General features: G+C 44.7%; 2 protein-coding genes across 2 annotated transcripts; one reads left to right on the forward strand and one right to left on the reverse strand.

Annotated features, from left to right (window-relative positions):
- Positions 1 to 3664: 3664 nt before the first annotated feature.
- aire (autoimmune regulator) lies at positions 3665 to 24555 on the reverse strand. The gene is made up of 11 exons (XM_063222142.1): positions 24409 to 24555; positions 16638 to 16812; positions 16225 to 16368; positions 13944 to 14056; positions 13127 to 13242; positions 12401 to 12470; positions 11727 to 11846; positions 11216 to 11334; positions 5100 to 5169; positions 4618 to 4686; positions 3665 to 3777 (listed from the first exon to the last, which is right to left on the reverse strand). Exons 1-11 carry the CDS (start codon positions 24553 to 24555, stop codon positions 3694 to 3696), a joined length of 1227 nt encoding a protein of 408 aa, XP_063078212.1. The 3' UTR covers positions 3665 to 3693.
- LOC134468565 (4-hydroxyphenylpyruvate dioxygenase-like protein) lies at positions 18703 to 22018 on the forward strand. Its single transcript, XM_063222472.1, has 5 exons — positions 18703 to 19433; positions 19610 to 19776; positions 19888 to 20039; positions 20515 to 20630; positions 21264 to 22018. Exons 1-5 carry the CDS (start codon positions 18703 to 18705, stop codon positions 21430 to 21432), a joined length of 1335 nt encoding a protein of 444 aa, XP_063078542.1. The 3' UTR covers positions 21433 to 22018.
- Positions 24556 to 25011: the final 456 nt, after the last annotated feature.

Below are 25011 nucleotides of genomic sequence, written 5' to 3' on the forward strand. Positions count from 1 at the left end.
GAACAGTTTAGAAAGGCACCAGCTTGTCATGAAAACCATAAAATGGCATACTCCAGTCATGTGGCCTGCTCTGGAAATAGTTACGCTAGCACTTTTTCAAGAAGTGAAGCTAAGCGGACACTGCCCTTCACTGAGACCAGGCCCTGGAAATTTTTTTACACAAAAGAGTTCATTCTGCAGATATTGTATCTGTTTTCTTTAACATAAAAAGTCAAGTCAAGTTTTTTTTTTTTTTATACTTTATTGTGTTCATTCAAAGTTCATTCAGTTCATTTTTTCCCCTTGTGATTATTTCAAAACAGAAAAAAACAGTACATAGAATAAATAAATAAATAAATAAATAAACATTTAAAAAAAATAATAAATAAATAAAATACCAATACCACACATGCACCTATACAGGCAGTTTGTCCTGTGCTCAGACGGTATTCTTTTTTACTTTAAAGTATTTGCATGTACTCCACCCCACCCACCATTTTAGCCCTTCTTTTTGCTCCCTTCTGCAGGTCTACATCCATCCATCCTCACAAACCCCCACATTCACTTTCCCAGTCACATCAGCACACATTCATCCATCCAACGATATATCCACACCCACCAACATTCATCCACCTAAATACCCATACTTTTCATCCATCCACGCATACACCCACATTCACCACCACACAGAAGAATTCACATTGCATTGTTATTTTGTATAAACACGTCTTTACTTAGCACGAGACTGTTGTTTGGGCTGTTTGTGTTTATCTTCTGTAGGCTGTGGCCCTGGATAAATCGTCCACTAACACATAGACTAAGTAAAAGAAAGTACCAACTTCCAGCATGTACGGTAGTGGTCTGATCCACAGGTTTAATGACTGGACAATCATCACCTCAGCTCTGGTTAAAAAAAGGGCCCATTAGCTATTGCACTTCTTGAGAGTGCTAAAGAAAGAACAACGAGACACAAGCTTGCTTGTGACCTTTGACCGTTTCATCAAAGTGAGCCTGCTGAGTCTGACCAACGCAGTGTTAGTGTGGCACTCAAGCTGCACTGAGGCTGACAGGAAGAGACTGCAGAAAAAGGCATCTCTAATAAGGGGCAACTCTCTTACAATTTTCCTCAGAGTAAATTGGCGCGTTTGAAGCAACAATCAGTTTCCTTGTATCATTCTTGGTGGCATTTCTTCTCTTGAACTGATTGTACTATTCAGCTGATCAGCTGATTGCAGTAGCTGCAATAATGTACTACCTCAATGGACTATCTGCCCTAGCCTACAAATAAAGGCAATGCTGCATACAAAGACATGAATAGGAATAGGAATATGAATAGGAGAAGGAATAGGAGAAGGAATAGGAATTATGAATGCAGACACTGGTACAGTAAATGGCTTCAATGGTCTCAAGGCAGCCATGGACTAATGTTAGGGGGAAAGCCTTGAGATACTGTAGGAGGGCTGCAGGTTTGAATCCAGCATTAAGGTTATGGCTGAAAAAGGCAGCTAACTGCACATTGCCCCAATAACCAATAACCTGTAGCTAAATAACTTTAAAGGTGCGCTGTGTAATATTTTAGTAGTTTATTTCCAGAGTTCCAGGGATAAAAGCATCAGCTACCTACGTGTTATGTAACGTAATGTCTCTGCATTCTTCTTTATCATGACAGGGTTTTTTTCAGAGTATACTTTTTTTTACTAAAAGGAGCCCTACCCAGAAGGGTGTACAGTATACAGAATTTCCAAATTTCAAATAGACATCTTAAATGTACAGAAAGAGTAGACGCAGAGATTCTTTAAGTATATAGAAGTCTGCACACTGTAACTCCACTTTGAAGGTTTATTCAGGTCATACAGCGATCAGGCACATGATATTGTCACTGTCAAATATGCCTTTGTCCTGCAGCTGTCCATGTTGAGGTGGGATGTGCATACTCTTACTCTTTTGAGCATCTTAAATGTACATCTTCTCTGAAAGAAGTTACTAGCTTTGGCTTGGTGATTCAAATTGCATTACTCATGTGGTGTGTGTGTGTGTGTGTGTCCGTGTGTGCGTGCGATTGTGTATGTACGTGTGTGTGTGTCTGAGAGACAGAGAGTTTATTGCTTAAGTTTATCATTTTATCACTAATCACCTACACTTCCTTCTTCTCTTCTGCATTCCATGTGTGTGTGTGTGTGTGTGTGTGTGTGTGTGTGTGTGTGTGTGTGTGTGTGTGTGTGTGTGTGTGTGTGTGTGTGTGTGTGTGTGTGTGTGTGTGTGTGTGATTGCGTACGTGTATGCATGGGGGATAAGGATCAGTGTCACCTTTTCTTCACCTCAATTTCAGGTTCAGTATGTGTGTGTGTGTGTGTGTGTGTGTGTGTGTGTGTGTGTGTGTGTGTGTGTGTGTGTGTGTGTGTGTGTGTGTGTGTGTGTGTGTGTGTGTGTGTGTGTGCGTGTGCGTGTGTGTGTGGAAGTGTGTGTGTGAGAGAGAGAGAGACAGAGAGAGACAAAGAGATAGTTGGAGATAGTTGGATAGCAGGCCATGATGGTTCCTGTTCTGCAGAGAAGACAGTCCCAAAGCCAGCCACGGCATTGCATAATTTTTGCTTTTTGCTGTGGGACCTTTTCAAATGTTTTACAGAGAGGCTGTCAGGTTGAAGAACAATCTATTTCCAAAGAGAGGTTATTTGTTGTTTCATTCATATGTGCCTCTTCTACAGTACATACAACAAGTGTTGAAGTGCAAGGGAGCAGGCAGTGTGTGGATATGTGCAGAGTGAAGATGCAAAACCCCCTAACTCCATTTCTGAAGACCTGCACTTCTATATTTTTTAGAGAACCCCGTTGTTGATTTGATTTACATTCATGTACTTGATAATACATATAGTTATATTACATAAATAAAATAAAAAACTGGGCAATTTTAATAGCTTTGTATTAAATAAAAATGAATTAAGATTATTTTCTAAAAAGGCACTTAGGGGGGTTTGCATCTGAACTCTTCATGTGCATCTGTTGTCTAATGATTAAGGACTTTTCCTTTGAATTGGAAGTTTGCAGGTTGGAATCCAATATCATCCATGGCTGAAGTGCCCTTGAGCAAGACATGTAGGCCTACTTTGACATTGTGCCGTGAGCTGTTGCCAATGACCTATAATGATTATAGTTGCTTTGGATAAAAGTGCCATCTACTGTAAGAGTGATGTAAAATAAGAATGGTAATAGTACCATATTCAAGCCAACGCTGTGACTCTTTTGATGTTTTTCGGCCTTTAGTATCAAGTCTGTTACCTTACTTGCAAGACTATCTATGTGCCAATAAAATATTTCCCCTTGAACCCTAGTTTGTGATCTATTTTGGGCAATTTTTTTCTGGTTATTCATTACTCTTGTTGTCACAGTATATTGAAAAGAAGACACAGTTATGTGCATATCCTAAAACCAAAAAATAAACATGCTTGAACAGAGCTTAGTGAAGCTTTTATTTCTCACATGCATGTGAAACATTGTTAATGAGGAAAGGCAAAGAACATTCTGTAGTGCGTTCCTTGGGAAGGGGAACAAACACTGGAGAGGATTACGTGAAACTATTTGGGTGTGGCCCAACCTTTCTGTGAGTGTTTGTGTATGTGTGTGTGTGTGTGTGTGTGTGTGTGTGTGTGTGTGTGTGTGTGTGTGTGTGTGTGTGTGTGTGTGTGTGTGTGTGCGTGTGCGTGTGTGTATGTGTGTCTATGGGAAGTAGCCTTGAGAATCACTCAGAGGACGAGACAAGTTATGGAAGGCCCACTGCAGAATAGTGTCTACAGGGCCTTGCTGAAACACACACACACACACACACACACACACACACACACACACACACACACACACACACACACACACACACACACAGGGAGAGAAAAAGAGAGAGTGGCATTAGATTTAGCAATTACACATGATCAAGATAGTCTAAACCACAAATGCCATGTCCATTTCCTTTTCACACATCTAAAAGAATTGCAAAGTAATGGTAGCGTAAGTACACAATACATGCAGTTACATTCCCTGACATAAAATTTTAATATGAAAGTAAATGGAGAATTTGCTTGCATTTTCAGTAGCAGTAAATTGTTCTTGCAAAATAGAGATGTGTGGGCACGCGCACACATGCACGTTCACACACACACACACACACACACACACACACACACACACACACACACACACACACACACACACACACACACACACACACACACACACACCAACGCAGTCTCACCCCAAGTAGTCAATTTCTGACTACCTTGGACCAGACTGCAATTTTTGACGTCTTGGGTATTCCTTCCATGTCACATTTTGACTATGTGGCCTAACCCTAAACCTATTCCTAAACCTAACCTCAATGACGTTATGCTGCCACAAGGGGGCGCCTTTGAGGACATAGTCAAAATGTGACGTGGAAGGAATACCCAAGACGTCAAAAATTGCAGTCTGGTCAAAGGTACTCAGATATTGACTACTTGGGGTGAGACTGTGTAGCACACACACACACACACACACACACACACACACACACACACACACACACACACACACACACACACACACACACACACACACACACACACGGGGATGCACAGTGTGGTGAGCACATACAACATATTCCCATCTCACCTCTCCAACGCCAGAGTCAAACTCCTCCCTCCTCATCACCGTGCCCGCCTGCTCCGTCACATCACAAGCCTTCACACACACACACACACACACACACACACACACACACACACACACACACACACACACACACACGCACAGACACACACATGCGCGCTCACACATGCACACGCACACGCACACACACACACACACACACACACACACACACACACACACACACACACACACGCACAAAGAGGTGATGTGTTTATTTAACTCACATGTAGAGAGTTACTTGTGCACAATCACTGGTGCTGAACAAAAAAAAATATTTTTGGAAAAAAGGTTCGTACACTCCTTTGGATTTTTTTGTTCTTGAAGTTATTTTTTTCTTTTTATTCATTCATTGGCGAGCATGACATTTCTTCCTCAGATATATATGCTGCAGACATCCACACACATACGTATACATACTGGAAACACACAAAACACATGCACACCTGTAGGCCGCGGGACTGTTCTTCTCTTCTGCTCCAGGAGATACTACAGGATTTGCATGTGGTACTGCTTCTGAAACATATGGTACAGGTCAATGCCGTTTATTTTAGTAGCAGATGTCAGGTGGTACGACCACAGCTAATGCCCGCTAATTAATTAGTGATTGTCATTAATATACAAGCAATCAATATGCTTTTTAGATAATCCTGGAAAAACAAAAAATAAACATTTAATTCATATAATAGTGGAGATGTAAGCTAAGGCGTTAAGTTCTGCCAGGAAGATGAGACGGTATTCAGCTCAATTATTCCCTTAAATTAACCAACCAATCACTGTTCTTGTTCTTAGGCACACCCTCTCCCTTGCATTCTCATTCATTTGCCTAGAGCCAATAGGAAGCCTGCCCGCTCATTTATAAACCCTCTGTCTATCTCTGCTCTTCTGCTGACTAGAGTACGCTGGTGTCGACGCTAGTACTCACATGCCTTCTCTCTGCTGCGTAGTCTCTTTGCTAGCTCCCAAATCCTCTGCCATCGTTGTTGTTCTAGTCCAAGCCGCGCTTTAGGGCCACCGTCTGCCGAATAGTACACGTCGCGTCAAGCTTACAGGCAGCGAAATCACTCGTGGCCTTCAACACACCTGTCTGTCTCAAGTTCAGTCGAGCCTCCTCCCCCGTCGGAGCCGACGATCCTCCAGCCGGCGAGAGCCCATTCTCTAGCCTGCTATCCACTCTTGTTTCTCAGGTAGAACCATCTTCAGTCCGGTAGAGTCGCGTCGCATTCGTCGTGGCTTCAGCACGCCAGATAGCCTTTCCTACCCTCGAGTAGTTCTACTATTCAAACTTGCCCGGAATGCTCCCCAGTTCGCTTTTCGGTCACTCACCGATAAGCACTTCAGCGACGGCGGTGGATAGTATACTAGCTGCCCCAGCCGGGTTTTAGTGCTATGCCTCGGGCGGATCGTGGCTGTTCTTGCGCAGGTAAGTTGGTGACTGTGCTATCCCGCGCGGTTACCTGGCTCAGTCGCTCCTTCCGACATGGTGAGTACAACCTTACGACGCTAATGTAACTTCGCAGATTTCTGACCCTGAAATTGTATAATGGCTTGTAATTAGACGCCAACTCGGGAAGCAAATATCATGACAAGTTCATGTGTTCAGACTCCCCACTTCCGGGGTCGGGTGTAGGCAATCACATTAAAAGTAACCCAACCAAAACGCGTCTGGTATTTCAGATGCCCACACAACCGAGCTGGTTTTGCCTCGTAGTTCGTATGTAGGCTATCCCATTTCTCTTCGGTAGCTGTCGCCGGTTTCCTTCATGGTTATGATATCATACCCGCCCTTGCCATGTTAGCCGTTTCTGTTATCTGAGTTTTCCTTGTTTATCTTGTAGATCGCCATCACTTCGCTCCGAGGGTCGAAGGAGCCCGCGGGTCGTGCATGGATTCCTCCGAAGGTCACACTCGAGATGTACACTAGTGGAACTCATGACATGCGGTAACTTCTGTCCTGCGTCACTACTCCTGGCGCATTCTAACTCCAGGTCTATAGCGTGGCCAACATTTACCTAATTCCAATTCACCTGCCGGCAACTTCAATGCCTTCATAGTGGGCTAATAATAATTGCGCGTTCATGTCTAGTTGCCAGGTTTGCTCACCTCTCTCTAACTGGCTAATGTTGGTTCGCATTCAGAGCTATCCTACTCAGAGAATTGCCATACTTAACAGTGCACGCTCTGTCATCTGTCTTCTGCCTATTTTGTAATGCTGTATCTGTATTCGTTTCTTGCAGCCCAAGAGAACAGGACTGCCCCAAACGTCAGGGCTTGTGCCCAACGTACCACATTTATGCACAGAGGTTCACTTTTATTTTATTTTTGTGTAGTGTAATGGTTTAATTCCAGAGTCATCATTCCCATTCGCTAGTGTTGCATTTTCATGAATACTCTCAACTATCATTTAATTCAAGTGTTCATTATGGCTGGAAATAATGATTACAATACATAAATGAATAAAATAATAATAATAATAATAATAATAATAATAATGAAAAAATGGCACTTTTCATACATAAGGAGGGGACATTCTCCACGGGATGCCATTTCAAGTTTCCAGATATGGCCATTCTCACTGTCAGAATGTGCCATACTTTGGTCATATTGGTCAATATTAATTGTTTGGTAAATACTGAGGATGAAATTTGTCGATAGTTAGCAGTGCAGTTTCCATGATCAGCATGGTGATAACTACTCTTTCCACCATCTTGCACAGTGCGCATTTGAGTTATTGTCATCCATCTCGTATCACTGATTCCGGGTCTGTTTCCCTATAGGCTGGCTCCCACGCCCATCACGAAATTCAGGACAAAGCACATGGTCTCGCACGTGTATGTACAGTATGATGGAGGTGCACAAAGATGTCTTTCGCTTCCAGGTTACCACGGGTCGCAGGATCCCGACCTTTCTTTCTTTCCAGCATGTGGCGGGCCTTGTCGCCATAATCATCCTGGCTAATTTCCTCTAGCGTCCTTGCCTGTGACCTCCGCTAGGTTCTTGGGCCTCCCTTGACGTCCGACACGGTAACGAATTATTCGCCCATGCATGGAGTCTTTATGATTCGTTGAATCGGATTAATCAATAACTTCATTTTGTCAATGTATGATTAATATGCTAAATGTATGAAAGTATATGATTATTTCATTCATTATTTTACAAAGCCCATCAGGCTCGTTCACTCAATCCTAGGCTGTAATTCCTCGCTCTAGTGCCCAACAATTGAATATTTGCGTAGGATATAACAGTAGTCCGGGCTGCGTCTGCCGACCGCATGTCGCACCCGGCGTTGCTTGCTCTCACACCTTTACACAGGTATGTAGGTCAGCCGGAGTTCCAGCCATTGGTTGCCTTCCTGCTCGTGCCTCGCTCTGTAACCTTGCTTGTTTCTTACAGTGACTTCATTCTCATATCTGGTGGCGGTGTTTACCTAACTTGCCCTCATCTTTTGGGGGCTAATTGCGATTGTAGATACCCTGATGTTTCTGAGCCTTTGTCATTTTCCTCGTATTTTAGTTACTTCCTAGTACTTTTCTGTGTTTTTTGGATTTCGTACTGCTGAAACACCCCTGTCTCCGAGTCAAATTTCTCCCTGGTGGAGACTAATACAGTAACCTAACCTAACAGTAACTTCATTATCATATCTGGTGGCGGTGGTTACCCAACTCGCCCTCATCTCATGGGGCTAGTTGCAATTGTAGATACCTTCATCTTGCAGTAACAGGCCAGGTCCCTAGGCCACACTCGGTCACGAGTCTTGTTCAATTTATTGCCCAGTGCTATTTTCCACCCTATTCACTCCCCGGTCATTAGTTCGGCCCTGCCCAGTAATCAGACAGGGCTATTCACTGGATATGCTGCAATTAAGGCCTCCGGGTCAAGCTATCACGTTAACGCCGGGGAGCCGTCCTCCGTTTCTCCTATCTGATTCCTTCCGTCCACTATCTCCCTACTCACAGTTATCCGTAACTTTATGCCTTTCCTTCACAGTCACAACCGTTCTCATGGATGCTCGTTCCCTCCCCATTTCGTAGCTTCCAGAATACGGCGGACCACACTGCAGCCAGCATTTCCCATCCAAATTAGCGAGCAAATGTAACGCTGATGGACACTGCATGTCTATCCCTTTGTCATTATATCATTCGGAAATGACTACAAGAATGATAATTTATAGTTCATTACAACTTCTCGACCAAATTTATCGTACAGCTAATTTGTCGTCGCGACGGCCCTGCTCTCAACTTCCAGCAGGTTTAGTTGACCATAGCAACTACACAGGGGCCTTAATGTATCCATTCTGTGCCTTTAAAAGCAGAGAAACCGTGTTCATGCACAGCGCCTCAGGATCCTCCGGATGGGTGCGGTTCCTAGGGGTCTCTCTGCCTTGCTCATTGAGACCTACAAGACGGTATCTCCTGGTGATGCATCTCTCATCCAACGAAGCCTTGCGCCCCGGTACAGCCAGCAAAGCCGATGCAGTCAACGAAGCCCAGTCGCCTGGTACAGTCAACGAAGCCCAGTCGCCTGGTACAGTCAACGAAGCCCAGTCGCCTGGTACAGTCAACGAAGCCCAGTCGCCTGGTACAGTCAACGAAGCCCAGTCGCCTGGTACAGTCAACGAAGCCCAGTCGCCTGGTACAGTCAACGAAGCCCAGTCGCCTAGTACAGTCAACGAAGCCCGGTACAGCCAGTGAAGCCCAGTACAAAGCCTGGTACAGTCAGCGAAGCCCGGTACAGTCAGCGAAGCCCGGTTCAAAGCCCGTTACAGTTAACGAAGCCCAGTCGCCCGGTTCAGTCAGCAAAGCCCAGTACAGCCAGCGAAGCCCAGTACAAGCCCGTTACAGTTAACGAAGCCCTGTTGCCTTGTTCAGTCAGCAAAGCCCGGTACAGCCAGCGCAGCCCAGTACAGTCAGCGAAGCCCGGTTCAAGCTCGGTACAGTCAACGAAGCCCTGTTTAAAGCCGGTACTATCAGCGAAGCCCAGTACGGCTTACGAATCCCGGTCGCCCGGCTCAATCAGCAAAGCCCAGTACATTCAATCCACTTCGACACCGGCGGCCTAGCTCGGCCCGTAGGTCAGTGTCAATACTCAGTTTTCGCCCAAGCTCGCTTTAGTAGCCCCTCATTCAGTGTTCCAGCCCAGCACGTTCCTACTTGTCTGTTGGAGTTCAGCTCTCACTCCCCCCAAGCATGTCTGCGATGCATACGATATTTGCGTACCCCTAAACCTTCTTGTCTTCTCAGGCCTTGTCCTTCCAAACTCGAACCCGGTGAGTCTCGTCGGCCCTGGTCATTATCCGTAAGTCTGGTGGGTACAGCATTCATTTTCACACTATTTTTGGGGGGTTGGCTTTCACCTCCTGCCATCCCTGACGGCAGGTCATGCGCACCATCTTTCGAACTCCAATGATTGTCAAGCACATTCGTAAGTAAGTCACGTTTTACCTATCAGTAAATAATGCCATTCGTATCATAATGAAAACCCTCTCAGTTTCTGGAGAATTCACCCGAATATTACATCATGATGCTTCAAGCCTAGTCCTTCCTTCTCGATTCATGCGAGTATTCAATACTCACCTAAACTCTCTTTGGGGGTAGGCTCTCGCCCCCCTGCCTTATCCATCGGCAGGATATGCGCCCTCTTCATCTGAATTATTCTAAGCAGGCGGGGGCCTACGCCAAAGACAATCACTACTGCATACTTCAGTGTTTCAATAAATCTCTTAAACTTCTTTTGGTCTATCGAGTCTTTCATGGTAGAAATGTAAGCTAAGGCGTTAAGTTCTGCCAGGAAGATGAGACGGTATTCAGCTCAATTATTCCCTTAAATTAACCAACCAATCACTGTTCTTGTTCTTAGGCACACCCTCTCCCTTGCATTCTCATTCATTTGCCTAGAGCCAATAGGAAGCCTGCCCGCTCATTTATAAACCCTCTGTCTATCTCTGCTCTTCTGCTGACTAGAGTACGCTGGTGTCGACGCTCCCACCACCTCCCCTTCAACCTCCATTGCTGGCCCGTCCTCGTCCCATGTGGAGAATCTGCAAGGTGTCCCTGCTTTCGACGCAGTTCGGCATCTTCCCTTCAGCCTTGCCACCACAAGGATGCTGAGAGCATCTGCCCTAATCTTCACGGTCCCAGGTCGATGGTCCTCTCGTTAATCTGCTGTGAATGCCACCACCTCCAGCCACCGTCACCAGTTGGTCCCCGTCCTGTGAAGGGGGGTAGGCTCTCGCCCCCCTGCCTTATCCATCGGCAGGATATGCGCCCTCTTCATCTGAATTATTCTAAGCAGGCGGGGGCCTACGCCAAAGACAATCACTACTGCATACTTCAGTGTTTCAATAAATCTCTTAAACTTCTTTTGGTCTATCGAGTCTTTCATGGTAGAATTAGCTGTGGCTGCACCACCCTGTCCTCTGAAAAAAATAATTGACCAACAGACACACACACACACACACACACACACACACACACACACACACACACACACACACACACACACACACACACACACACACACACACACACACACACACACACACACACACACACCCTGATCTCACCCTGAGAAGTGGCAGTAGTTGTGAAATCCCTGTTGACACTGGACACAGGTGATGATGTCACCTCCACTCAGGTGGCAAATCCCACACAGCACCCTCACACTGCTCTCTGCTGTGGCAGACTGCACGCACACACACACACACACACACACACACACGCATGCGCGCACACACATGCACACGCACGCACGCGCACACACACACACACACACACACACACACACACACACGCACGTGCACGCACACACACACACACACACACACACACACACACACACACACGCACACACGCTCAACCACACACATGTCACACAGTATGTAACAAATACTGTACCTACATACACTATAATTCATTAATTTTAGGTTGCACGTACACACTAGACTGACAGTCACACATGACTACATAGCAAGGTATACATTAAGACAATGGATAAATTCTCACATGATTCTCACACAATTTTCCATCAAACGGGCTACACACAGCCTTGATGCTTCTAGTCAGACTGTCACACACCTGTAGAGGATGCTGGGAGGAGTTGCCGTGGGAACTGCAACTGGTTGCCATGACAGCAGAGAGGGATGTGAAGATGGAGAAGTCCACAGTGGAGCTACCGCACGGCTCCACCCACTGGCCCTGCTATGAAGTATTATTATCACTACGTATTATTTATTTATTTTGTGCATTTATTATTTTTTGTTGTTTTTGTTGTTGTTTTCACTGTCATCATTATGATAATATTAATAATCATCAACATTACTATTATTATTATTATTACCATAACTTTCGACCTGCACCGGAATATAAGCCGCACCCACTCAAAATAAGAAGAAACAAAGAATTGTACAGGCCGCTTCTCTGTATAAGCTGCAGCTGTTCACATTGTAACATGGGATATTTTCAAAATATTAGCTGTGGAGCTAACCCCGTTCACTTTGGCCTCATCACAAGTAAAGATCTACAAATTAGCTGCATCATGATGTACTGTCTAAGCCACAGGGTTCAAAGCATGTGAAAAACATAGCGACTTAGGTCGGAAATTACGGTATTATTATTGTAGCCGTATTGCTGTTGTTGTGATTATGAATACACTCTGTGTGTGTGTGTGTGTGTGTGTGTGTGTGTGTGTGTGTGTGTGTGTGTGTGTGTGTGTGTGTGTGTGTGTGTGTGTTTATGTGTGTGGCCGTCACCTGTACTGCTGCACTGCTTCTTTGAGCCTGCACGTGGGTGTTCTGGCAGAGCATACATCGCCAGCTACCACTGAGAAATGACACCACATACATTTGTAAATTAAAACAGACACACGCACGTGCACACACACACACACACACACACACACACAGACGCACACGCACACGCACACAAACATTGCATTAAGTCAATAGAGTTAGATGGTGATCTAGTGTACCTATAAGGTAAGATGATGATGTAATTCGTATACCTGGCTAATATACTGTGTATGGGTTAAGTAATGTGTAGAGTAGAGTAGCGTAGAGTAGAGTAACTTTATTGGCGGTAGATGCAGGTGAGATAGGTTTTAACAGGTGCTGTGCTAAGAGGTGTGGTGGTGGTGGTGGTGTGGGGGGGGGGGGGGGGGTGCCCACGGGGACAGCGATTCGAGTTCGTCCGGGGTCATTTCCCGGCCCTGCCCTGTCTCTCTCTCTCTGTCATTTCCTGTCTGCTCTCACACTGTTCTGTAATAATAAAGGCCAAAAAGCCCCCAAAAAATACTTACAAAAAATGAGGTGTGGTGGTAAGGTAGTGTATGGCTAAGGTGGTGCACTGTACTTTGTGCACTGTACTTCATCAGGCAAAGGATTTCACTTGGATTTAAGCCTACTCTCATTGTCCTGCACCTGGCCCATCGGGTGGGATGTGCACACATCTACTCCTCTGAACGGTGCACTGTACTGTACCTGGGTATGCAGGAGAGTGGGGGGTCCAGGCAGCCCAGGTGGAAGGCTCGAGGACAGCCATCGCAGCAGATCAGCTCCCCACCGTCTTTACACACCGCACACTCATCATCATTAATCTGTGCTCGTGCACACACACACACACACACGCGCAAACACACACACACTCACACACACATACACACACGGGCACACACACACACGAGCGCATACACATACACACACACACAAACACACACACACACATAAGTGCACACGCACACACACACACGCACACACACATTCATCAACAGTAATATTATTTTACAGGCAGGCCTGCACAAACAGATATGAACAACAGACACACACACAGATACAGACTCTCTCACACACACACAATAGCACACACAGACATGAACAACAGACAGACACGCACAGATACAGACAGACACAAATGCACATTAGCACAAGTAGACATGTAGAATACCTAGATACACACACAAGTACAGGAAGACACACACATAAGCACACACGAACATGCACACACGTGCACTCAAGCGAATGTGAATATTGCTGGAAATGCTACACTGAGGGCCTACCGTGGCCTAACGGTAGGGCACTCGTCTACTATGAGGCCGATCTGGGTTCGATTCCCGTCCTTTGCCGGCCCTTCCCTGTCTCTCTCACACCACTCGCTTCCTGTCACCATCTTTACTGTACTATCATAAATAAAGTCAAAAAGACCAAAAAAAAGAAAACAAAATGCACCCCTGAACTGAATGTTCCTCCCATTGACACTCAAGTCTCTTGTGTTCTCATCCATTTTCTCATTCATACTTACGTCCCCTGGTCGAGAGGCTGTTTTGCTGCCGAGCAACTCCCCCGTCTGGCTGGTGTGTGTCACTGCAGTCTCTGACTCTCTGCCTTCACCAGAACCAGGCAACGCTGCAACTACTGTAATGAGCCAGAACGAGACACTGAGAACACATGGTCATTGCAGTACACTCACTATAAAGTCATATAGAGTCAAAGAGTTCAGATCCCCCATTTCTGAACTCCATTTCTGAAGACCTGCACTTCTATATTTTTAGAGAACCCGTTGTTGGTTTGGTTTACATTCAAGTACTTGATAATACATATAAATGGTTACATTACATAAATACAATAAAAAATATGCTAATTTGATAGCTTTGTATTAAATAAAAATGAATTGAGAATATTTTCTGAAAAGGCACTTAGGGGGATTTGCATCTGAACTCTTCAGTCATTAAAGATCTCAAGGTCATTTCATTAATATTGCTGTGTTCTCCATTGTTATTGAATGTGTTACGCGTTGGTCCTATTTTAAAAACCGTTCTGGATGCTTCGTTTCAAGCCGTTTTTGCAAGCTAGCAAGGTGACTTGTGGAGGAACGAGAGGGTCTTCCGGGTTAGTCATCTAAAACGGTCTCTGATTGTCTCCCTCCTCCTGCTCTGCGGAGAGATCATCTTAAGTCAGAGTCGCCACTTCCCCGGGTGGTGCTGCACTATAGGGGTGACAACGGAGGCGTGCAGGCTCCATTCAGGGCTGTGCTCTTTATGCCCCGTGTACATCAAGCGCTACCAACGCGACCGGGTAGCTGGGGTGTTTGAAGAAGTTTCGCCATGAATTCGTTTTATTCGCTCTGGACGCTGCACTGACATGTTTGATTCAGCTAATCACATAACGGCTCTGTCTTGACAGCCTGGGACATTCCTCGATATGAACGTTCCAATTGGTTTTCGCCGAACAGCGTCATAGCGAATTCGCTTAAGATTAGCTTGAGTTTAATCGTCAAAAGTCGCCCTGGTCGCTCAAGAAGCTTCGCCCCTGGCGAATTCGCTCCGGTAGCGCTGGTCGCGCACCCTCCATAGAGAATGAATGACTTCCGTCGCTTCATTCGCGTTGGTCGCTCCCGATGTACACGGGGCATTAGACAGCGACCCCTAGGCGAGCTGCAGGCATGGACCGACCAGAGGGGGACTGCTGTATGTATGAGGCTTTGTGCTCTGTGTGTGTCTGAGAGAAGCAACCAGCTGATAGCTAAGCTAAGCTAGGTTTCGGGCCACCAGGCGTTGCTAGTTTTGAAAACAAGCAGAAAAAAGTCCTCTACATGATTTTAGAAAAATGATTCGACATAAACCTTTGTGGGCAACGCCTTCTTTCGATGTGACGCAACACAGAAAAGCTTTTGTGATTCGCTCGTTTCTCTGCATTGTTTATGTTAATTGCTTAACACCACGGGAAATACAGCCAGCCGAGGTCACGCACCACTATGAGAGCCTTGCATGTGAGTTTAACTTGGGGTGACCGTCCGATTTTCAAAAGGATTGAGTAAAACTGTGTTTTATCGGAAGTTGGCCTTTAACCTTTCATTTCAATATGGCATTTCATTCAGACAAATAAGTACAGAGTATTGGTAGTCAGGAGCTCTTCTACCTAGCCTTGCGCGCCATTACTTCCACCAAAGGATTGGCTCCACTACTAGTCTGGCCCCTGTTTTCTGTGGAGCGATGTCGAGCGGTAGGATTTGGCCGACCAACCCTCCCCAGAAAACAGCCAATAAGTGAAGAGACAGGTTGGTGGGGGCGAAAGGGGGAGGACGCTCGTGACGATACCGTAAACGCCTGCCTGCGCTATGTTGTTACTGAGTTACTGTCTGCAATTGGGTGAGAGCTGTCCAATCAATTCAAACCAGAACTGAGTGCAAACTTCCCGCTTCCTGCAATCGCGTCAGATCAAACAACTCCCAGACCATGAATACGAAATGAAATGGCAGTATTATGGGATGGTCAGGACCAGGCTAGCTTCTACCTATTTGGGGTCCTTAGGCAAAATATAGATATGGGGTCTTAGTCTTTGCCCCTTGCTACCTTTGTTTAATGTTTACCTTTGTTTTTATGTGAAGCACATTGATTTGCACCCGTGTAAGAAATGTGCTGTAGAAATAAATTTGACTTTGCTCAAGGGCACCTCAGCCATGTAGTGATATAGGGAGAAAGGTGGGATTCGAACTTGCAACCCGCTAATCTCAAACCATTTGAGTGAAATGCTTTAAACGCTTTTAGAAATTCCTAATCAAACAGTCTTCTGGTCATTGTTACCTGTGCTGGGCGGAGCTTCTCGTTTCCTGGGGCGGGGCACCAGCTGTTGACCACTCCCACTCCCACTGGTGTTTAACTGTTGGCCACTCCCACTTGCTTTCAGCTGTTGGCCACTCCCACTGTCTTTCCTGGCCCTGCCCTGAACTGCAGTGGCGGCCAGGAGAGAGCGTCTCTGCCTTGGCCCCCTAGCAGCACGGTCTGACACACACACACACACACACACACACACACACACACACACACCACTGAATATCACACCAAACAGTTTCTCGTATGCATACTGACTGAGAGCGAGAGAGAGAAAGAGAGAGAGAGAGAGAGAGAGAGAGAGAGAGAGAGAGAGAGAGAGAGAGAGAGAGAGAGAGAGAGAGAGAGCAAGAGAGAGAGAGATAGCAGAGAGAGCGATGTAATACCTCTAAATATTCTGCTAAGAAGGCTCTGCAGCTTGGGATAGCTCTGCTGGTTGTACTCCTTGGAGAGGTTCTTCCAAAAGGCAGGGATGGTGTCGCCGCCCTGGTGGTGAAGGCAGGAAATGAGCGCATACATGGCCTTGTGGATCCCCTCCTTCTCTGCTCTCTCTGTCGTCTCCTGGTGAAGAAAAGACTCTAATTAATATGTATACTATATATACACAGTATATATATTGTGTGTGTGTGTGTGTGTGTGTGTGTGTGTGTGTGTGTGTGTGTGTGTGTGTGTGTGTGTGTGTGTGTGTGTGTGTGTGTGTGTGCGCATGTTTTGAGTTAGTGCAGGTTGAAAGTTCAGTCACAAATATAGTAGTGCAGGTGGAATGTTCAGCCGCAGATATGGTGGTGGTTATGTGCAAGGTTATGTGCAAAACCTTTTGAAACTCTTGAACCTTCCTTTACACACACATGCTTGCACACACGCACGCACACACACGCAAGCACGCACGCGCGCGCGCACACACACACACACACACACACACACTTAACCTCTTACATGTTCACGTTACTGTGTGTTACTTACAAATAGACTAAATCAGGGAAATGTTTAAACACAATTACAATTCAGAACATAAAATGTGTTATTCAGTGTCCTAGAAAAACTCCTAATGAAATGTGTAATCTGTAGCCTCAGAGGATCAGATGCAGTTTGGAGGAGAAGTAGCCGCGGAGAAGCCAGGGCTATGAAGAGGAAACAGGTGGCGAGATTCAAAATGAACTAATTGCTTAAAATGCATTCAAATAAGTCCAAATGAAATAGCTGTTCACTGTTTAATCAATAATTGCCCATGTACTTGACTTCTATTTTTAATTTCTATAATATAGAGGGAGGCTCAAGTGGCTCAAAGGGAGGCTTGAAAGTCCTGTTGTGTATCAAAGTGGCCTGAATGAAGGGGGCGCTGTGGGGGCAGCGCACTAAGCCCCCCACATCTGGGCTTGCATGCCCAAACCATGGGGACACAGGTTCGAGTCCGAGTCATATCCCAGTCCTACCCCGTCTCTCTCTCCCACTGATTTCCTGTCACCATCTTCGACTGTCCTGTCTAAATAAAGGCCAAAATGCCCCCAAAAAAACAAATATATATATATTTTTTAAATGATGTTAGCAGGACGAAAAGAAAAAAGAGTGTTTTTATGAACACAAGATTGCAATTAGAGTACAGAAGGAAGATTATCCTATGGCATTATAAGGATGTACACCACAGTGACCCATCAAGTCTGAACATTCAAGGGGTTGGAATTGTTAAAACATCAATACGAGGTGGAGACACACTCGAGTTATTACTGCAACGAGAAACTTATTGGATTTGGAAATTAAAAGCGATGGAATTCCCTGGCTTAAACGACAATGTAACTTTTTTTTATAACTATTTTTAGCTTTTTGTGGTCTTGTATAGGGCCTAGATCTATTTATAGGCTACTCCATGTATGTATGTAGATTGTGTAGTCTCACAACAACTAGTAGGCTATGTTTTCTTGATTTTGTGAATGTTTACTGTCTCACGCAGGGAACAGTGTGAGAGGCGGGTCCAAAGTTTGTTTTGCTAGTTTGATTGACAGCTCTCTAATGCTGAGAGCTGTGTGAGAGGCGGGCTCAGCAGTGGGGAGAAGCTCAGCACTAATTGTCTAGTTGTCTGCACCTGTCCTTACCCACACCTTCAACAAATGCACTACTCTATTCTTTTGTGTTTCTGCCTTGAAGAGGGCACTCATGCCGCTGCACGTGGGCCTTGTTTTTAATTTGTCCATGGAGGACTTGTCAAGTTAATAAAGACATTTTAAGTTGGAGTGCCTTAGTCAGAGAATGTATTCTCATTCTTGAACCTGGCCTGAATGTGAATTAATTTCCCACATAAAGAGGGCCCACCCCAGCCTTAGCTCCATTGGGTCCAATTCATTTTGGTCTACGCTCTAAAGGGGCTGTGATTAATTAGCATAATGGATGTTGTCACAAATCACCTACCTCCACTTTAAAAACCTCCACTACCACTAGGCCTACTCCACCAACAAAATGGCAGCCTACTTAAACCGGTTGCACCATATTTCATTGCAATGTTCAAATGTGAGTAAAATAGCTTACGACCTTGTGTCTAAGTTTAAGTTTGATCTCTTTGCCAGTAGACAGACTGAAAAGACTGGTCAGTATGCTTTTCGGAGGGGGTCGGCTGTTTTTATTGTGAATCAGAAGTCACATTCAGTAAGGCACGAGTTGACTGTCCCTGGTTGTCAATCTCGTTTGTCTTCTCTGCCATCATTTCATGATTTGACTGACAGCTGTGCGAGCATTGGAGACAAAAACTTAGAATTACACGACAAACAAAATCTGCTCTACGATGACCACCCAAACTATGTGGTGGACACAGCCAGTAACGTCTGTTTCGAAGTAGAAAATGCAGATAGGTCATTCCATGCGCTTGTCGACCAAGGTTGTGAAATACTCGTTCCTCCCACGAAGGTGCATGACGATGACGGATTTGTTACTTACTGCATTGTTAAGTCTGTTGTTGGAAATGTCTGCCACACCCTACTGGACAAGTCTAAGTACCATGGCACGTTCTTGCCACATTTTGCTGAACTGGAAAGCAGCATCAGCACCAGCAGCAGCAAATCGCATAAAACAAATGTACAATGTCATATCACTCACTTTGATCACATCACCTACGCCTGTCCTCGGCGGAGCACGCGTGAAGTGATGCAGTGGTACAAGAAGCTCTTCGGCTTCCAGAGATTCTTTATCAACAGGTAGGCTATCGTACTGGGTGATCTCTCTCTCTCTCTCTCTCTCTCTCTCTCTCTCTCTCTCTCTCTCTCTCTCTCTCTCTCTCTCTCTCTCTCTCTCTCTCTCTCTCTCTCTCTCTCTCTCTCTCTCTCTCCCATACGTAACTGTGTAAGCTACCTCTTTGCATTTTGTCAACCAGTGATGAAGACCTAAATGAAGGTTATGTCCTGGATCAAGGTGGTATTGGACTTCGGCTCACAGCAATGGAGTACTGGAAATGCAGTGAAATGGGAATTACACTTCCTTTTAAGAAAACAATGGAACCAGACTGCAAGTTTGTGATCGCAGAGTCACTGCCCGAACAAGGTACGTAGTTGAGTGTGAAATGGTTAAGCCATTTCCCATTTGCTTAAAAAGCAAACAAACAAAAAATACACATGTAATCTTAGCTACTGCCATCTGAACTTATCCCTCAAGGAAAGAATGTGGTGGATACATTTTTGGAGCAGCACAGAGGTCCTGGTATCCATCACATCGGCCTCTACACCAGTGATATTGTGAAAACGGCCCAGACCATGACCGAAGCCAGGGTAGAGTTCTTCTCTCCTCCCCCAGCCTACTACTCTGAGGTGTGGAGTACATTCTGATCTTTCCATCTCTCTCTCTAAAAAAAAAAAAATGTCGTCATTTCAGTTTGTTGTGTTCACATACCGTACCTGTGTCTTGGTACTCCACTGCAAGGGACAGGTTTTGACTGATGAAAGGCTAATTGCTGTGCTCAAATGTGTGCTACTGTACATGTCTGCTGCAATGTGCAATAATGTGTGTTAGGTCCTTGTGTATGTCTTGTATTGTGTATTTTTGTGTATTTATGTAAGCTGTCAGACACCTTAATTTCCACCGGGATTAATAAGTACTCTACTACTCTACTTTTACAAAAGACTTGTAGACCCTTTTTTGTAACTTTAGTTAGTATGTTCTTCTTATATTGATTAACTTTCACATACACTCCCTGTCAATGCCAGCTCATTCATTTTCAAGTACACATAGGCCTATTCACAAATTCACAGCATCACTGACTGTTCATGTTTTGCTCTGTGGTAGGTTGGAAAACTCCATGAAATTGAGCGCGTTGGTTGTGACCCACTGAAGCTGTCACAATATGGCATCCTCCTGGACGCTGCGCTGGAGAAAGAGGCCAGACTGCCATCAACCGAACGGTAATGCAATACATGTTCCTAATGGTGCACATGAACTGAACTGCCTTGGTTAGGTCGTTGCGAACAAAGATTCTCTATTCTGCATTTAAACCGTCTCTGGTTACAAATAGTTATTTTAGTTGCCATGATCAGGGCCGCCGCTAGGCATAAGCAGAGTAAGCAGAGGGCTTAGGGCCTCAAACACTTTGCCCCCAAAATTGGGGCCTCTAAATTGAGATGACTTTGTGAATATATACAGTATACTATATGGTAAATACATGTGAAATGTTGTGTGTAATGTCTTTGTGTCTTCTTCTGTATTCATGTATGTATGCTACTGGACACCTTAACTTCCCTCTGGATCAATAAATTATACTCTACTCTATTATAATTATTATTTAATTATGAGGGGGGCCTCCTGACCAGTTGCTTAAGGCCTCCAAAACCTTAGCAGCCAGCCACCCTGGGCATGATGCATGTGGAGGCAACAACAGGTTTAACGGTTGCCAAATTGTTTCACGTTGAATACAGATTGCATTCATTCACATACAGACGCATAATCTCATCTAGATTTGGACATATAACTGTTGCATATGCATACTTCCTCCACTTCTGAAGACAGTCTTCTCTCCCTCCCCACATCTCTTTCAACAGGTACCTTCTACAGGTGTTCACCAAGCCCATTTTTGCAGAGGACACCCTTTTCCTGGAGCTGATTGAGCGGCGCGGAGCCACAGGCTTTGGGGAAGGGAACATCAGAGCGCTGTGGAGATCCGTGCAAGCATACACGGAGAAAGAGAAGGCAGATGCAGGAAAAAAGTAATCTGACTGTGTTTCTTTGAAAAGTGGTCAGTCTGGTTGAATTGAATGTTAGGTCGCTAGGGAAATCTAGATTTCTTGGCTTGAAAAATACTGGATGTGTGCACTTCATGTTCTCCTAGTACTCATCAAAATGTAATCCATTTCATAACTTGTTGAAGTACTTGATGTTGTAAAATTTAACATCTACTGTAAGAGTTTCTGTTTTTGGAGTTGCATGATTTTGTTGTTGTTGTATGCAAATCATTGTTCCTCTCTCCCCAACAACTGCACATTTTCATTAGGCCTAAATATGTGATGTTGCACCCTGTTTAACTTGACCCAATGACTCCCAAAAGGTTATCGGAAGCAGCTATCTTGCATTTCTATTGTTATGTGTTTTATATTACATGAACATGTTCAATGGAGCAGTGTTTTAAATTAGAAGTCATTTATAATGTGTTGTGAAGTTGTCACTGAAGGGCAGTCATTGAGGTTTTTTGTAATGACTAACAGAGTTGCATCATGTTCCTACCAGTGTCTCAGAACAGAACCCTTGGAGCCATCACTTTGGCTCATGAAATAATAAAATGTATTTCTTATTCTTTTCATTCTATGTTGCCTTTCTTCACATACCATGGTGGTGTCCGTTGCTGCATTTATCTGTTGTGATGAAATGTTGCTTAGGGCCCCATAAAGGCTTGGGTGAAATTGACCATTTTTAGCATCTAGCTCCATTGGGCCCAATTCATTTTGGTCTCCGCCGATGCCTCCAGTGGAATTCTGGTGGAACTGCAGTCGAATAGACAAGACCGTTGGGGCTTAAAGGGACACTGTGTGAGATTTTTAGTTGTTTATTTCCTGAATTCATGCTGCCCATTCACTAATGTTACCTTTTTCATGAATACTTACCACCACCATCAAATCTTAAGTATTCATTATGACTGGAAAAATTGCACTTTTCATACATGAAAAGGGGGATCTTCTCCATGGTCCGCCATTTTGAATTTCCCAAAATAGCCATTTTTAGCTGCAAAAAGGACTGTACTTGGACCATACTAGAAAATATTTGTTTATTACTTTGTAAACTTTCATGTAAAGATCAAATTTGGCAATAGGGAGCCTAGTTTCAATGAGCAGCATAGTTGCAGTACCTTTTTTGACCATTTCCTGCACAGTGTCCCTTTAATAGTAGTGCAGGTATACGTATACCCACCTGAAAATGTCAGGGATTTCAGTATACCCACCTCAAATTGATTGATTCAATATTTAGAATAGACAGTAGTATACCCACCTCAAAACAATGCTCAAATATACAGTATAGGAGTGGGAAAGGATCTGCACACTGCTTGCAAAAGACTTAATTTATTGGGAGCAACGTTTCGATCATAGATCTTCTTCAGGCATCTTCATCATCTCAAGATGCCTGAAGAAGATCTATGATCGAAACGTTGCTCCTAATAAATTAAGTCTTTTGCAAGCAGTGTGCAGATCCTTTCCCGCTCCTACATGTGACAGTTTTTTGATCTGGCACCTGCTGATGCTTTTTTGCTGGATGTGCGCACTTTCCACTACACCCAAATATACAGTATACCCACCACAAAAAAGTAGACTACTCTCATGTCAAAGTATGCTGGCTAAAATAGGACAATGCTGATACCGTTAAAGCATCTGATTCTCTTCCAACCACAATTTTGTTTCGCTTGTCACCTACAATCTATGATCAGTGATGGATGAATATCCTGTCCCTGACATTTGTGGGGGAAAAAGCAACGCAATAGTTACTACTTCTGGTAACTAGTTAATTTTCTCGTGGAGTAACTCAGTTACTATCTGTCACTTCTTTGGAGACGTAACTAGTACGGTAATTATAACTATAAGACTGCTGACCGGTTAGGGTCAGGTATGGTGTTGGTCTGGGCACCGCAGAGCATTTATTAGCGTTTTAGCAACAGAAATTTGCTGAGGCAACAAATTCTCTAACCACGGTGTTGACCACGAGCCATGACTTATTGCAAAGGTGTTGTACCTCAGCGCGTAATGCACTGGCATGAGATGCCTACATCTATACATGACGCCTGACGTCTGGTAACTGAGAAAAAGGTCTTCAAAGTATTGGTGTTAGGTTGGATATTGTAGTTACGGCTTGGTTAAATGCAAGATCAGGTAGATATAATTAAGACCATTTGCAGTCCAAACTCAATTTTGACAAAATGTAGAACTGCAGCACATTGCCTTTGTAGGGAAATTAACCCATTTTAGCCTGATTTCTTGTATATGTCGTTTGACCTTTGGTGCCTGGAGACACATACATGCTGCATTCGGGCTCTTGAGATTTTAGCTTTTTTAATAAAAAATGTGAGTATGTTACAGCTGGATGAACAAATTCTAATGCAAGATGGGGGTCTTTGGGTTTAAATTCAACTCATTTCATGCTTTTATGTGCATTAGAGGCTAAGATATTTAGAATTAACTTTCCCAACATGGGCTTAGGCATTCAACAGGCATTTTTTACAGGTGCTTTAAATTACATTACATTGCACTTTGCTGACGCTTTCATTTTATTCAAAGCGACTTAAAACCATTTTTTTCAGGGTATTGGTTACAGTCCCTGGAGCATTGTGGGGTTAAGCGTCGTGCTCAAGGTCAATTCAGCCATGCAGGGAGAGGTGAGGGGGGATTTGAAACCGGCAACCCCCTAGATTGAAAGACCAACTCTATTCGCCTTTTTCACCTGAGCGCCATCTTGCGTTCTAAACGGTGCTTGGGTGGGTAACCAACGTTCTATGGCAACCGTAAACAACTGTCAGCTGATTGCATTTATGAACGAGAAATGGCATGGACGGAAAATCTCCGTCTCCTCCCCCCTATAACAGCGGGTTTTGTTGAGTGTTGGGCGAGTGAAGGCAACTCCATCCCTCATGGCTGCTGTAGGCATTAGTGGGTTAATAGCGCTGGCCACCAGGGGGCAGCAGGTTGCCATCTCTGATTGCACTGTTACCTTGAGGAGGGCCTCTGAGATGATGCTGTGGTCTGCCAAGCCGAAGAGTAGTGGGAAAGGGTCGTCTATTGCCATGGCGATGTCCGTCCGGAACACCTTCAGTTTGGCACGCAGGTCAACATCGGCCAAGGCTTCAGAGCGAGACATCGCAATCAGGAAGGACGCTACAAAACAAGCAGGCAGGCACACACACACACACACAAGCGCACACACACACACACACACACACACACATATACACGCACACACACACACAAGCACACACACACACACACATATACACGCACACACGCACTCACACACACACACACACACACATGCAAATTTAAGACAGCATTAACAACCTCTATCATCAGCACAGACAATCCACAAACATGTTGCAGTGATGAACAATAAGCCATTTATATCCTCTGACTCACTCACTCACTCACTCACTCACTCATTCATTTCTCCCTCTCTGCCACACACACACACACACACACACACACACACACACACACACACACACACACACACACACACACACACACACACACACACACACACACACACACACACACACACACACACAGATAGCCATACTCACATCAGTCTGGGGTTCCA

This window comes from Engraulis encrasicolus, chromosome 18, assembly GCF_034702125.1.
Source record: "Engraulis encrasicolus isolate BLACKSEA-1 chromosome 18, IST_EnEncr_1.0, whole genome shotgun sequence".
Lineage (NCBI taxonomy): Eukaryota > Metazoa > Chordata > Actinopteri > Clupeiformes > Engraulidae > Engraulis > Engraulis encrasicolus.